This window comes from Diabrotica virgifera, chromosome 9 (genome assembly GCF_917563875.1).
Source record: "Diabrotica virgifera virgifera chromosome 9, PGI_DIABVI_V3a".
In the NCBI taxonomy this organism is placed as follows: Eukaryota; Metazoa; Arthropoda; class Insecta; order Coleoptera; family Chrysomelidae; genus Diabrotica; species Diabrotica virgifera.
This window is the reverse complement of record NC_065451.1, coordinates 152,048,368-152,065,551: the sequence shown is the minus strand read 5'-3', so window position 1 is coordinate 152,065,551 and position 17,184 is coordinate 152,048,368. Positions and strand designations below refer to the sequence as shown.

General features: G+C 32.9%; 2 protein-coding genes across 9 annotated transcripts in view; both read right to left on the bottom strand.

The window, feature by feature from the left end:
* LOC126892343 (zinc finger protein 845-like) overlaps positions 1-17,184 on the bottom strand; it is a 369,452-nt gene that overhangs the window by 16,586 nt on the left and 335,682 nt on the right. The window contains exon 1 of one of the 3 annotated variants that reach the window (XM_050661862.1): positions 16,729-17,085. The exons of the other annotated variants lie outside the window; for them this stretch is intronic. Within the exon in view, the coding sequence (XP_050517819.1) occupies positions 16,729-16,999 (271 nt within the window). The 5' untranslated portion in view covers positions 17,000-17,085. Of the gene's footprint in view, positions 1-16,728; positions 17,086-17,184 lie in introns of those variants that run through there. 3 annotated transcript variants of the gene reach the window in all.
* Positions 1-17,184, bottom strand: part of LOC126892341 (zinc finger protein 729-like) — a 418,287-nt gene that overhangs the window by 143,713 nt on the left and 257,390 nt on the right. The gene's annotated exons all lie outside the window — the stretch shown is intronic.

Here is a 17,184-nt window from a genome sequence, read left to right as displayed (position 1 = left end):
GCGATACTTGCTAATGGTAGGGGAGCCCAAGCGGGGATTTTTGCAGTTACTCGAGCGCGCCAGATTATCACATGGGGAGAAACCTTGTACCCTGTAAATGTACCTCTACCATATATTGACTCTTAATACAGGTGAGTTCGTTAAGAGGGCTCCGAAAAAAATCTATCCTTAGAAAAACTCGAAATCGTCAGATTAAGATAAGGTAAGTAAGTTAAGTACATGCAAAACAGTGTATATTTAAAATCTGACGACCCTGAGCGGAGCGTAAGGAAATGGGTGAGTCACAAAGTTTCACAAAAAAAACTAATATTTCGCGAAATGAACGTCAGATCGAAAAACTAAAAAATACTTGTTCAATATTTTTCAGAAATCTATTGAATGACACCAAACACAACCCCCACTGAGAGGGGTTGGGGATTGAATATACAATTTTAAAAAATACGAATACCGCGAAATGAACATCAGATCGAAAAACTGAAAATTACACTTATTCAATATTTGTGAAAAATCTATCGAATGGCACCAAACACGACCCCGACCCCCCACGAATGTGGGGTTACTTTAAAATCTTAAATAGGAGCCCTCATTTTTATTGCAGATTCGGATTCCTTACGTAAAAATAAGTAATTTTTATTCGAGAGATTTTTTAGAATTAAGTATGGATAGATGACACTATAATCGGAAAAAACGATTGTTGGAAATGGAAAATTAAATTAAAAAATGGAAAGTCGGTTATGTTTCTGCCGCGTATGTCATTATTGGTCTGATGACTGTTTTGTAAATTCTGCCTTTCACTTCTTTTCCGATTATTCACCTGGCCCTCAACTTCTGTTTCGAGCTTTTCGTAGCTAGATAGTTGCATAATATCAGATTGGCATCAAATTAATTGGGAGTCACACATACGATTGCCGAAGATATAAGAGTACAACAATTAAAGTGGTATGGACATGTGCAGAGAATGCCAGAACACCGTCTGCCCAAACAGATTCTAGATTGGTCACCACATGGAAAAAGAAAAAGAGGCCGACCCAGAAAGAGCTGGAGAGAAGGAATAGACAGAGAGATCCGAGAGAGAGAGGTTTAGACGAAGACCTTTGGGAAGATAGAGATGCATGGAGATTGGGCATCGGAAGACGTCGGAGGAAGTTTTAAACAGATTATATATATATATATATATATATATATATATATATATATATATATATATATATATATATATCAAATTAATTGTATACAAAGTATACAATACTGTTTTCGAAAACAAAAACATTATTAAACATTATTAAAGTATTTATTGCAGGGTTCGAAAGAATTACAGTTATTCCAATGGCTCTGCACAAACGTAATGATTGATTTGCAAACAAGTTAAATCAAAACATTTAGGGCCGGTTGTTCGAACGCTAATCAACAATGATCACTATCAAATATTTAATTACTGTCACCAAAACTGTCAATGTCAACTTTTATTGGGTTGCTGAAAACATAATTGATTATAATTATGAGATTAGGTAATCAATTAACATAACAATTATTAACATAATTAATTAAGTAATTTCATATTTGTAATTCAGCAACCCAAACAAAGTAGACATTGACAGTTGGTGACAGTAATTAAATATTTGATAATGATCATTGTTGATTAGCGTTCGAACAACCGGCCCTGTGAAACATACGTTGTCATGTACTGTCAATGTAATCGTTAGGATATTATGGCTATTATCCCAGTGGACATATTTTATAAAGTTATTCTATTTATGAGAATTATTTATTCTATAAGAATATGGGTATACCGCTAAATGATGATAACATGCTATACACTCTATGTTTTGCGGATGATCAGATTCTTATGGCCCAGGATTATCACGATATTGAATATATGACCCGAAAAATCATAGAAGAGTACCGGAACTGGGGTTTAGAAGTGAATACCAAGAAAACGGAATATATGTGCGTTGGAGGTATACAGCAGGATCTAGCGTTGGAAAATGAAATAACTATTAATCACGGTCAGGAATATAAATACTTGGGTCTTAAAATTACACAAGATGGAACGTTGGACAAGAATATCCAAGAAAGGTGCACACAAGGAAGGAAAGCTATCGCATTATTGAACAAAATCCTATGGGACCAAAGTATCTCCAAAGAAAATAAACGTAACATCTATAACAGCATTGTTAAGAGCATTATAACATACAGCAGCGAAGTTTGGCCACTTAAAGAAAAATCCGAAAATATGCTCAGAACAACTGAAATGGACTTCTGGAGAAGATCTGCTGGTATATCAAGAATACAAAAAATCAGAAATACAAGAATATTGGAGATAATGGATGTAAAGCATACAATAATGGACGATATAAAAACAAAGCAACTAAGATGGTTTGGCCACGTACAACGTATGGAAGAAGACAGATTACCCAAACAAGTGCTACGATGGGCACCAAAAGGACGGCGGAAAAGAGGAAGACCTAGGAAAAGCTGCATAGAAGGAATCCATAGGGAAATCAGAGAAAGAGGCTTGAACGAAGACATGTGCTACGATCGAGAGCAATGGCGATTGGGAATCGGAAGACGTCGTAGAACGTTATGAACCGATTATATATATATATATATATATATATATATATATATATATATATTCTATTTATGTGGGGTTTGGAGTATACATGCCAAAGGACCCCGCAACACTCCTTGTGGAAAAGTGGTCTCGGTCAAATTTAACGAAACTTTGGCCAATTATAATTCCCAGTGAGTAGATTAAAAAAGTCCATGGCACCTAGGTCTGAATAACTATTATTCTCGAGCTACAGCCTTCCGAAGTTCTTAAATTCAGGCAATCAGTTTACGTTACGTGCACTAATTCACGGTCAAGTGAATGAAATTATCTATTATTGAAAGAAGAGAGAATCATTTTCTTCATGCATATTAGCGTGTTGCATACGAATTCGTGGTTAGAAATAGATGCATCGTATTTTAGTCTTCAGAAATCCTCCGAGAAATACTCAGAAAACTGAAGAAGTGCAATAGAAAATGTGTTGCTACAGCGACATAAGAATTATCATGTCTTCATGAATGGTTCAGACGAATCCATTACATACCAACATAGCTGCAGTTCCGACTTACCTTTAGAAAACTACTAAACAGCGGCAAATCTAGGGGAGAACAGGTAATTCCCTTGTAACACGGTCCAGAATTAAAGAAACAATTGTTGAAACATAAAAATTATATATGCTGACATGAAACTTACTACTGACAGACAAATTCAACTCAACTAACTCGACAGTTAGAAAAATTAAGGAAACTGTCTTGTATGTCTTGTAGTTTGGGTTTATCTATTTTATGTACTTAGGGGTTGGTGTTTTATTGGAAGTCACCCCCGTCCATTGGTGTTTTATGGAAAAATTGGGTTTATGTCATCTTTAACTATCTGTACGTTAATATTTTGCTGATTTCGGTTTTAGATCCATCGTATGTCGTGTTAACAACGACCTATCAGGATACTTCAGTAGCAATGGCGTAACATTTGCCTTGGGGAAGGGGGCGATTTCCTTCACACACCAACTCATAAAACACCAACCCCAATATAATAATATATAAGATAGATAAACCCAAACTACATAATAATAATAATAACAGAATCCATTTACAGGACAAAATATAACACAAAAAAGATTAAATGAAATATTAGTAATTCATAGGTACCAATAACACATCAAAAATTTTACAAAACTAAATTTGAACGTAAAGAAATAAATTATTAATCACCTAGGTAGATCTTGGCCATAGAAATAAGTTGCTTTAAACTGCAGTTAAATATATCGCAGTAATTACTTAAGGCATTATAATAGCTGCACATGACAAATAGAGGAGAATTCAACATAAGGTTAGTTCTAGCTTGTGTATTTATGAATGTAATCGAATTTCTTACTGGAAAGACGGAACAATAAAATTTATTTGTCGAAGGATATCAGGGCTGTCAATGAGATTATGTAGTAGCTTGTACAGGAATACCAGGGAGGCATTAATTCGTCTAGATTCTAATGATACTACATCCAAACCGCTACATAACTCATTATTGCTGATATATACCATTATATACCTGATATATACCTCCTAGGATATATACCATTAATTTTGTAAGACAAAAATTTTAAAAATTTACGCTGTACCCGTTCTATAATTTGGATATGTACATCATAAAATGGTGACCAAATGATAGAGGCATATTCCAGTTTACAGCGAACAAAAGTGTAAAACAATAATTTAATGGCCTTAGTATTAGTGAGATTTCGACTATTTCTAATTATAAATCCATAAGATTTAAGTGCTTCTCTAACCTTTATATTAACATGTTCAACAAAAGTGAGTTTGTGATCAAATATAACTCCAAGGTCTTTAATTCTATTCAAACGTTCCAGTTCATTGTCATCAATAATATAAGGATGGTATATAGCAGACTGTTTCCTGGAATAACTAACTACTTTGCACTTATTGGCATTAAGATTCAGATGATTTTCCTTACACCATTCATGTACGAGGTTCAGTTCACTCTGCAGAAAATAACAATCGTTAAGGTACCTTATCAATGAATAAATCTTTAAATCATTGGCATAACATAAACATGGTGCAGAAATAGATTCACACATATCGTTAAGGCTATGGGTACATAATTCGCAAATATTTTACGGCTATCCCTACCTTTTCTGTCTTTACATGGCAAATTACGTGTAGTAAAATTCACACTGGTATAGATATGTACATATTACTAGAATGTCATTCTACTTGACAATGTCATAAAAAGAGATGGCTTTTGAATGTTCTTAGATAACTGTTATTTTTTGTATAATTGCAAATTATTAATTCAGTTAATAAATGTGATAATTTTTTCACTAGCTATGTATTCAGTGATTGTAATAATTTGTATGTACCTACAACATAGTCCATTCTTTCACGGTTTTTGCTCTAAATTTTAAAGAACCGCTTGGATTGACATGAAATTTGGCATACGTATAGCTTACATGTCAAAGAAAAAAAGTGATATTGTGCCAATGTGTGCTTTTGCCCTGGGGGTGACTTTCACCCCCTCTTGGGGGTGAAAAAATATATGTCCAAACTAAGTCCGGAAATGGGTAAACTGACTAATTTTAAGTAAGTTTTGTTCTATAGAGCTTTTTCGCCAAGTCAACACTTTTCGAGTTATTTGCAAGTGAATATGTTCATTTTCAACAAAATAACCACATTTTTAGACGGTTTTTCGCAAATAACTCAAAAAGTAAGTATTTTGTCGAAAAAACGTTCTTAGCAAAAATATAGCCTATAAAAAAGTAAAAAAAAAATGGTGTACGCGTTAGGTCTCTGGATCTCGTAGAACCAGAGTTATAGCCAATGAAAAATATATTCATATTCACCAAATTTCAAATAGAATACTTCGACGTGAAATATCCAAAAAATTAAGCACTTTTTGGGGAAAACCTATTATAACTTTTTTAAAGTGTTTAAGAAAAGCTTTATTTCTGTTTTTACAAAAAGTTTCTAGCATTAAATTTAAGCAAGTTACGCTCAAAATAAAGTTGGTCCCTTTTGTTTTTGCAAAAAAAAATCGGGAAGACCACCCCCTAATTAGCAACTTAAATTAAATTAATCGTTACCGCTCCACAAATTATTTTACTTATGTTGTGTTTATATGATCTGTAAGTTTCATCGATTCAAAGTGCTTATTTTTGAAAAAATTTAATTTCAAAGTAAAATTTTTAAAAATTTAAATTTTGAAAAATATGCTTTTTTTCAAAATAACTTAAAAATTGTTAGAGATACCAAAAATCTCGAAAAACAAAAAAAAGTCAGATTTGCTTTTCTGAATATCATGTATTTTTTTGTTTTTCTGTTAGACAAAAATTGGTTAAGATTTGGTGTTTCTAAATTTGCATACATTCGTGATCAGTGACTCGTTCAACCCCTTTTAACTACAACCCTTTCAATAATAAGGACTTTGAACCGATGAAACTTACAGATCATATAAACAATATATACACGAGTCATGAAACTTGTGAAGTCGTAACGAATAAGTTCATTTAAGATACTAATTAGGGGGTGATTTTCTCGATTTTTTTACCAAAACCAAAAGGGACTAACTTTATTTTGATCGTAACTTGTTTAATTTTGATGCTAGAAATTTTTTTTATAAAACAAAAATGAAGCTTTTTTTAAACACTTTAAATAAGTTGTAATGAGTTTTCCCCGAAATGTGCTTCATTTTTGGTTATTTCACGTTAAAGTATTCCATTTGGAATTTGACGAATATGAACCTATTTTTCATTAGCTATAACTCTGCTTCTACTAGGTGTAGAGACGTGATATATACACGCTTTTTTTAAATTTTTTACAGGCTATCTTTTTGCTAAGAATATTTTTTCGACAAAATACTTACTAATTGATGGATTCGACCGTTACTTGATGGAAGTTCATTTTATCTAACAATAAAACACTGAAAACGTTTGTTTTCTATACTTCCACAAAATTCCGAAATTTTGTGGAAGTATAGAAAACAAACGTTTTCAGTGTTTTATTGTTAGATAAAATACTTACTATTTGAATTATTTGCGAGAAACCGTCTAAAAGCGTGGTTATTTTGTTGAAAAAATGAACATATTCACTGTCAAATAACTCTAAAAGTATTGACTTAATGAAAAAACTCTATAGAACAAAACTTACTTAAAATTAGCCAGTTTATCCATTTCCTGAATTTCTTTGGACGAATATTTTTTCACCCTCAAGAGGGGATGAAAACCACCCCCAAGGCAAAAGCACATATCGGCACAATATCACTTTTTTTCTTTGACTTGTTAGCTATGTGTATGCCAAATTTCATGTCAATCCAAGCGGTTCTTTAAAATTTCGAGATTTTGCAATATTTTACCGTTAAAGAACGGACTAACAAAAACTAATACTCAATCGAGAAAAGAGGAAAAGTGTTAAAGTGATTTTTTAATAACATTGTTACTATGAAAGGCTTACAATTTTGAACATCTTTAATAACAAAATACTTGGATCACAGAATATATCTTGATGTATTCTGTGCTTCTATCTTCCATAAATATTACACAATAAATAACTTTTTATAAAGTTCACCTCTTACATCAATTATTATTTATGAAATACACTATATTTATATCAATATTATTTAATCAACAACTAAAAATATTCCCGATTCATGTCAAATAATTATTTAAAATTATTGTCACTGATTGTCAGTGTCTGACTGACAATATTTTACTCGACTAAGTGCGTTGTATGACAAAGATAGATTTGGAAAATATTACCACGGACATTATGTTCATTTTTTTCGAATCCTGAAAAAACCAATAATTATTTTTGAAAAATCTAAACGCAGAATGAAAGACTAAATTATCACCGAGGGCCGAAAGTCCCTTAGAATAAATAAAAAGTTTATTTTGAAGAGATATTTTAAATTAAAAATAACACTAAATTTTCTCTTAGTTTTTCACCCCTGTAACTTATTAAAATAAACATTAGAGAAGTTCTCAGGGACTTTCGGCCCTCGCTAATAACGTAATCTTTCATTCTGCGTTTAAATTTTTTAAAAATACTTATTAGTTTTCTCAGGATTCGAAAAAAATGAATCCCCATTTGAATAGCATTGCAGCCGAAAAAACGTACCGATCCTCTTAATAAATAACAAGAACAATAATGGACCTAGGTTAGAATCTTGTGGAACCCCTGAAGAAGCTAGGTACTTTGCCGATTTGTAACCATTGTAAGAAACAAACTGTGTTCTATTTGACAAGTAAGACCTCATAAAAGTAAGTGCATCCTCAGAAAGACCAATACTCCGTGGTGAATTATATTGAACGCCTTCGAAAAGTCAGTATAGACGACATCAACTTGACTTCTATTATCTAGGGCCTCTGAAATATATTGTGTGACCACTAATAAGTTTGTCACAGTGGACCTTGGAGACAAAACCATGTTGGTATTGAGACAGCTGATTACGGGTTCTTGAATAAATACGATTATACAAAATTATTTTAAATTATCAGATGACAGAAAAACACTATTGAAAAATTCTGCAATAACATTCACAATATTTTGTGGTTCAGAGGTAGTAATGCCATTATATTTCATTACACCAGGAATTCTTGAACTACTATTTTTCGCATTAACATACGACCAAAACTTCTTGGGATTGATGGATAGAGATATTTGAATGTTATCGACATATACATTGTATGCCAAACTGATTTGACAAGGTGTCTTAACCGTTGAAATTCAAGCAAATCACAATCATTTTTAAATCTTTTAAATTTTTTTCGAAACTTTGCTTTTAATTTGATGTTCTGAATGATGTCAGCATCAAACCAGGGTGGATATTTATGACTAAAATTTTTTATAAACTGGAATAAATATACTTATTAAACAAAGAAACATTTTATCATAAAAATTACTTAAAATTACATTAACGTCATTAGTAGTATCCAGAAAATTCCAATCCGTTTCGTAAAGTTCTCGATATAAAGCAGGAAAATTTGCTTTTTTAAAGTTATAAGTTATTTGCTCAGAACCATACCTAAACATAAAACACGTAGGTAATAACATGTGTAATAAGTTCCCTTTATTTTTCTAACCGTAGAGTTAATTGGGTTGAATTTGTCTGTTGTAGTAAGTTGCATGTAAGCTAACATACTTCAACGTGTAATAATCATATTTCAACATTTTTTTCTCTAATTCTGGACCGTGTTACGGGGGAATTACCTTATTCCCCCCTAGATCCGCCGCTGTTCAGTAGATTTTTAAAGATAAGGCGAAACTGCACTGCAGCTATACTGGTATTGTATAAGTCGGAACCATTCATGAAAACATGATAATTCTTATGTCGCTGTATCAACACATTTTTTATCGCACTTCTTGAGTTTTCTGAGTACTTTTCGGAGGTTTTCTGAAGACTAAAATACGATGCATCTATTTTTAACCACGAATTCATATGCAACACGCAAATATACATGAAGAACATGAGTCTCTCCTCTTTCAATAATAGATATTTTCATTCACTTGACCGTGAATTAGTGCACTTAACTTAAACCGAGTTCCTGGATTTAAGAACTTCAGAAGGCTGTAGCTCGAGAATAATAGTTATTCAGACCTAGGTTCCACGGACTTTTTTAATCTACTCCCTGAGGGCTATCTTTGACCAAGGTTTCGTTAAATTTGACCGGGACCACTTTTCCATAAGGAGTATTGCGGGGTCCTTTAAACTTCTTCAAAATTACCATCTGAATCAAATATCATCATCATCAGGGCTTTTCATTCCAGGTGGAATGTTTGCCGCTCTTACTTAGAGCTCTCAGATTCGCTTATTGCGGTGAATCACTCCGCATTCCACTTGTATGTTGTCAAAGTTTGTTGTATGACTTGGCTTTCGTTACAATTTTCTTCCACTCATTTCGATATGTGCATAGTTCCCTCCAGTTTCTCACTTCCAGAATTTTGATATCTCTCATGACCTGGTCCTCCCATCTCTCTCTGGGTCTTCCTCTTGGTCTTTCAGTTGCCGGTTTCCATCTGGTGATCTTCTTAATCAGTCGGTCGTTTTTCCTTCTTTCTATGTGTCCCAGCCATCTCAGCCTCTGTGATTTAATAAATCTAACTATATCTTCTCCCTTCATGATGTCTCTTAGTTCATGGTTCATTCTTCTTCTCATTTCTCCGTTGTCCATTCTTATCGGGCCCATGATGCGTCTGAGGATTTTCCTTTCGAATATTCTCAATTTTTCTTCATGTTTTTCCGTGAGGCACATTGTCTCAGCAGCGTACGTAACTACTGGTCTGATTGCAACTCTGTATATTTTCAGTTTTGTATTTCTAGATAAGTTCTTGTCCTTCATAAGCCTATGATATCTCCAGTATGTTTTGTTGCCTGTTAGTATTCGTTCCGTTACTTCTTCACTTCTCTTGTTTTGGCCATTCACTATTACTCCCAAATATTTAAATTGTTGGACTCTTTCAAAAGTGTAGTTTTCTATTTTGATTTCTCTCATCCTGTTATCTTCTCTTCTAGAGCAGAGTAGATATTTTGTTTTTCCTTCGTTAATTTCTAGACCTCTTTTCCGTGCTTCTTTTGCCAGGATTGTTACTGCTTCTTTTAATCTTTCCTTGTCTCTTCCCATAAGAACTAAATCATCTGCATATGCAACTATTTGTGTTGAGGAGTGGGCTATAGTTCCTTTAATTTTGCTGGCCTTGACTGTTCCTTCTAGTGCTATGTTGAATAATGTGGTTGACAGGGAGTCGCCTTGTCGCACTCCTGTTTCTATTGCAATTGATTTTGTGCTACCTTCTTGTGTTGTTACTTTAGCTCGAGCTCCATCCATGGTCAATTTTGTTAATCTGATTAATTTTGCTGGTATATCTTGAGTTTTCATTTCAATAAATAATTTATTTCTTCCAATACAGTCAAAGGCTTGTCTGAAGTCTACGAAGAGGATGTGGAGTTCTATGTTGTGTTTGTGGCATTTTTCGATTGTTTGTGTAACTATGTGGATCGCATCTGTAGTGGATCTGCCTTCTCTGAATCCTTGCTGGTAGTCCCCAATTTTTTTCTCTGTGAATTGATTGAGTTTCTGTTTGATGAGGGCTGTTAGAATTTTATATGTTGTACTCAGTAGAGATATTGCTCTATAATTGTTACAGTTTGTTACTTCTCCTTTCTTAAATATTGGTATAATTCTGCCTTCTTTCCAATCCTCGGGCATTTCTTCTGCTTCCCATATTCTAACTATTAGGTTATAGATGCTTGTTAATAACTTTTCCCCTCCGTTTTTAATGAGCTCATTGGGAATTTCATCTGGGCCTGGTGTTCTTTTCTGTTTCATTCTTTGAATGATGGCTAAATATTCATCATGTGTTGGCATCCCTATTTCATTATCTCTAATGTCTTCCATTGCGCCTACCTCCTCTGCCGGGCTTTCTTTGCATCTATATAGTTCTGTGAAGTGTGTTTCCCATGATCTATTGTCAATTTTAACTACTGGTCTGCCTTTTCTTTGTTGAGCTTTTAGGTATCCAAATAGTTTGGCGCTGTCTTTACTATTCATTTCTAGTTCCTTTAACAGCTCTTCGATCCACAGTTTTTTTTGTTCTTGCAACAATTATCGGCTGCTTTCTTTTTTTCTTTATATTCGTTTCGATGATGCACTTCTTTAGTTGATATCCATTTATCTCTTGCTTGGTTTTTCTGTTTGATTTTGTTTTCGCATTCTGCATCAAACCACTCTTTCCTTCTTTTTATTTCCCTCTGTCCTAGCACCTCTTCAGCTGAATTCAAAATGGATTCTTTTATATTTTTCCATATGTCCTCTGTGTTATTTGCTTGTGTTAGGTTTTCCTTTAGGGTTGTCTCATATTGTTCTCTTAGTTCCTGTACTTTTAACTTCTCCAGATTCCATCTTCTTTTGTTTTGTCTTGTTCTCTCTGCTTTAATTATCTTCATTTTGATTTCTCCTATTACTAGAAAATGGTCTGTGTCCGCGTTTGCTTCTCTATATGATCTGACATCGTGCATTATTGCTTTCCATTTTTTGGTTATTAGTATGTGATCTATCTGATTGCCATCTGTTGTGCCAGGTATCAACCATGTTACTTTATGCTCTCTTCTGTGCATGAAGTTTGTACTTATAATGTAACTGTTTGTTATTGCTGCTAGTTGGCATAATTTTCTTCCGTTATCGTTTGTCTCGTCATGAATAGTTTCTTTCCCTGCTACTTCCTTATACTGGTTTTCTTTGCCTACTTTTGCATTGAAGTTACCAACCATTAGTACTATATCACTTCTGGGTAATCTTTCATATAATTCTTCCAGTTGTTCATACAATTCAATTTTATCATTTTCTGGTGCATTTTCTGTGGGTGCATATATGTTTATGATTGTCATGTTGGCTTGTTTGTTTTCTACTTTTATATACGACATTCGTCCATTTATCGCTTTAAATTCTATAACTTTGTCCCTAATCTTACTGTTAACCATGAATGCTGTACCGTTTTTCCCTTGCTGTTTTCTCCCGAGTAGTATATTGTGTAGTTTTTCTTTTTGATATTTCCTTCTCCTTTCCATCGTACTTCTTGTAGTGCTAGTATGTCTATTCTGTATCTTTGCATTTCTCTTGCTACCTCTTCCATTTTTCCTGGTCTCAATAATGTTTGAACGTTCCAGGTTCCTACTTTTACTCTATTTTTCTTCTTGGTTTTTCTTTTTCTATCTCTTTTTCTTATGTTTGATTCGTTGTTCTTTTTCCGTGCTAGTTTCGTCTTCAGGTTTTCATCCATTTTCTTTACAGTCTCCTTGCATTCCATAAATGCGTTTTCCATATTCGTTTGCCGGTATGTTTTAGTGATACTAGTCGTTTGTTCTTTACTATGTGCTACTTTTACATACAATCTCAGTTTTTTGGTTTTGTGCCGGAATTATTTGCAGTCTTGGTTATTTTCGCCATATTTTCTGATTCATTTTCGTCATCTCCTGGTGATCTTTCAGTATATGTTCTTCCTCTGGGTTTTCCTTGAGGTGTTTTAGTATTCATCGTTTCGCTTTGTGTCCTCTTGTATCCTAAGCTTTCCACAGTATATGTTTTGTCGTTTATTTTTAGCTTGGAATAATCTTCACTTAGGTAAATGTCTGTTCCTTTTAGTCTTTTCGATTGGTTCAATATTTCAGTTCTTTTGGAACCGCTTTTAAGTTCCAGTAGTATAGGTCTCGGTAACTGTCTTAGGGGATCTCTTTGTATACCAAAGCGTTTTATGTCTATTATGTCTGTGTGTTCGTTTAGTGGAACTTGGATTTTAATTGCCATATTTTGTATACTTTTTATCATATCATTTTCTTGTTCACCTTCTTTCTCTGTTATACCGTATACTATAATATTTTTCTTCCTTACTTAATTTGTCGAAGGCTAGTTGTTTCAGCCACTTTTATATTATTTTTGGCAGGGCCTTTAGAATTATAGAAAATTGCAGAACCATACTCCAGCATGGGCCTGCAAATCATTTTATAAATATTGGCTGCTGTTTCAATCGTAATTCCCTCATTCTTGTATGTTAAACTTCTGAAGTGTTTTGCTCTAGTTATAATTTTCCTTTTTATAACAGCTGTGTGGTGGTTGAACGTCAATTTGTTATCTATTTCTATTCCCAAATACTTAACAGTTTGGGAGGGTTTAATAATAATGTCGCATATGTTTATAGTTGGTGAGTGATCTTGGATTCTATGGTTAAATATTATTAGTTTTGTTTTAGAAGGATTTATTGTTAATCTCCATTTATTCATCCAAGATATTGTGTCATCCACCTGCCTCTGCGATTTAATGCTATATTTTCAGCTTTTAATTCTGCGATTTCCAGTTTCATGAGCTGTAAATCATTTTGCACTTCATTTAGTTTTTGTTCTATTCTTATGCCTCTATTATCCATACAATCTAATTTTTCACTCATCTTTTTCATCATTTCCTCCATCTTTTTTCGACTATGGATTATTTTTCTAAATCTCTAGGCTAGCGTTAGAATCTTTCTCACTTCGACGGTTCGTAAGACTTTGCTTTTATCCAATCTCAGAGATTAGAATTTTACTATTTTGTTACGTAGAGTAAAATCAGCCACACCCGTTTCAACCACGCGGAGGTGTGTCCACTTATCCACGCACCAAAAATATTCTTATTTTTCGAAAGTATTCTTATTTTTATTTTCTGTAGATTGTTGTTTTTATTTTAAATCCGGCAACACTGGATACTGGTTTTCTTATCTGCTTGACCACTTAGCTTTTTGTAGTGTTCCAATGTTTATTATTTATCAACCACAATAGTTACCTTATAAAAAACGCTGTTCTGTTTATGTTTGTCTATTTCCACTTTTTTTGTCCCAATAGAACGTCTTCACTTTTATAATTTACGTTTCGCACTTGCTTTGTATTTAAATTTCAGTACACCACGCGATATTCGGGGAAAATGCAGGAGTAAATTCAAACACTTTATTTGCGTTCCAATGCCACGTTGCCAAGAATCAAATATATGTAATGCAAAAATTAGTGCAATAAATAAGGGGATAAGTGTGTTCCTAGAAAAAATATTTCAAAAGGTATTCTCTTTAGTGATTCTATGAGTGCAATAGATAAGTTGAAACAAATTGGATTAAGTGCTAAAACAGATCATGTCACGTTATTAACCAGAAGATTAATAGTGGAATCCAACAACAGTGGCAATAAATTCAAATTATCTTGGATCCCAGGACATAGCGGCATTAAGGAAAATGAATATGTTGATAAACTAGCAAAAATTTGAAGTAGTCTCAAAATCCCTGCTAATCTATATAAATAAAAATGAATGTTTGTATGTATGTATGTATGTTCCTTATAGACTCGCAAACTATGCATTTGATCGTATGATGACCTTAATTGAAGTTGTTGTACATGAACCAGGGATAGTTTCTGAGTTGGTACGACCAATCTAAGTAAAAGGGGGCTTGCCCCCCATAATTATTTTTTTGGACAAACTCTTCTTTGTTAATTTTATATGATGTAGAAACAAAAGATACATACAATCCTAAATTTTCAGTTTTCAATCACCAACCGTTATTTTTTTATAGCCATCTAAATATTATTACCTCTTCCACATAAATAAAAATGAATGTCTGTATGTGTGTATGTATGTATCTTCCTTATAGACTCGCAAACTATGCATTTGATCGTATGATGATCTGAATCGAAGTTGTTGTACATGAACCCAGGATGGTTTCTGAGTTGGTACGACCAATCTAAGTAAAAGGGGGCTTGCCCCCCATAATTATTTTTTATTTTTTTGGACAAACTGTTCTTTGTTAATTTTATATGATGTAGAATCAAAAGATACATACAATCCTAAATTTTCACTTTTCTATCACCAACTGTTATTTTTTAATAGCCATCTAAATATTATCTCTTCTATATAAATAAAAATGAATGTTTGTATGTATGTATGTATGTATGTATGTATGTATGTATGTATGTATGTATGTATGTTCCTTATAGACTCGCAAACTATGCATTTGATGGTATGATGATCTTAATTAAAGTCATGAACCTTGATGCCAACTCCGCGAGTATCGAGAATCTGCGAAAATAATGAATTCAATGGAGGGTATGATATTGTAAAATTTGTGAGAAGTGAAAGACTGTTGTGGCTGGCATATGTCTAGAGACAAGAAGATACAAAACAATAACGAAAATATTACAATACATGTCGACATGAAAATGAAATAAATGAAGGCCTAGAACCATATGGTTGTTTGACGTTGAAGACGACCTGAAAACTATGAATGTACGAAAAGAGACAAGGACATAACTATAGAGGCAGACACCAATCCAGGTTTATGGTGTCAAAGGAACAAGAATAATTAAAAAATACATACACCACTGAATTTTTGCCCTTTTATGACCTACTCTTATTTGTTAATAGCCAGATTAGTAACTTAATAATTTCTAACCGAGTTCGATAACTGACCAGTAATAATTATCAGTTGAAAGACCAGTCATCCCACCAGGCGTCTAACGGTGTAACTTCTTACTCAGTAAACAGCAATGTAGTTGTTTATGTATCGAAAGTAGTAGTGGCGATTAATTGGTAGTTTACTTTCTCAATGTAACTCTAAAGTAAATTTATTATTAATTTGCTGGGCCACAATCACCAAGGAGTAATACAAAGAAGAGAATGTCTTTGTCCCGTGTATTCCGATGATTCCAACAGATTTGCCATTTGATTTCAGATATCTACAATGTGGCGTGCCCTTGGCTTTTACCATGACGATAAACAAAGCGCAATTTTTTGGAACTGAACAGCATGTGAACTTTAGTAAATTTTATATATTTCTAAGGTGGTGCGAAGTTCAAAGTCCAAAATCAATGTTTATTTGTGCAATAAACTTTTATTTCTGTTTTTTAACAGCAGTAAAATGTATTTTAAATTAAATAAATTACATACATTCTTCTTTTTGTGTCAATTAATTTAATTAAAAAACATTTTTTTGGACACCCTGTATAATTAATCATATTAATGTTTATATTACTGAATAGGGAATTAAATAACCTTTCAAATGAGCTAGCACTGACCCCTATTCCCATTTAAAAAAATAGTCAATTACGTCATCACTCCCAAATCGATGACGTCACTAGTATGATATATATGTCAAAAAATCATAATTTAAAAATCGAATAACTTTTGTATTTGACATTTTTTCTAATTCTCTAAATAAAGCAGTTTACAGGGGGGTCAAAATATAGTAAATAACCCTGTACATATGTACTATGTTTATGAGCTTTGTATGTATTTTAAACATATGTTCGATAATCCGAACAATTTGATAATCTGAACTACCCCTGTACCAATTAGTTCAGATTATCGAAGCTCTACTGTATTATTATTCGACCTGTGTTGACAAGAAGAATGGTTTTAATTTCACTACTGATTAAATCTTTTTGAACTCTCTTTATTTATAAATTTTTGTTTCTTCGACTGAAATATAGAATATTCATTTAGGTGTAGCAAACCTTGGAATTGATCCAATCTCATTTATTTTAATATTAATTTAATCCATATAGATAAACCTAAACTTGTCATATTCAGTATTTCAGTGGAATGTGAAATATCACATTCATGACACAAGATAATTAAAAATGAAGAAGAGAAATTAGTTTCTTACCAATGCTATACTCCTCCAGTTCTTTTTTTATTTCAATTTTAATTTCATTAGATACATCTTCTACAACATGGTTTTTTATTTTAATATCATCTGAACAATATTCATCTAATACAGACTCTTGTCCACAACTGCTTTCAAAGTGGTATTCATCTAGATCTAGTTCAGATTTAACTTGCTTATTGTTATATTTCTTTAGGGAATCTCCTTCATCTTTAATATATGTTAACACTTCTTGGTTTCTAAAATCCTTAATATTTTCATTACAATCCATATTAAATTGAAATAATATAAATATTCGATAAATATATTATATTTTATTAATAATTTCAGTATTGACAGTTCGTTGATAAGCATAAACATAATACAGATGCAAATAGAACTGTCACTGTCATGTCAAGTCACAGATTACCACAGTAGTCAGTAGTTCAAATGAGTCGCAGTTAAGCCGGACTCAAA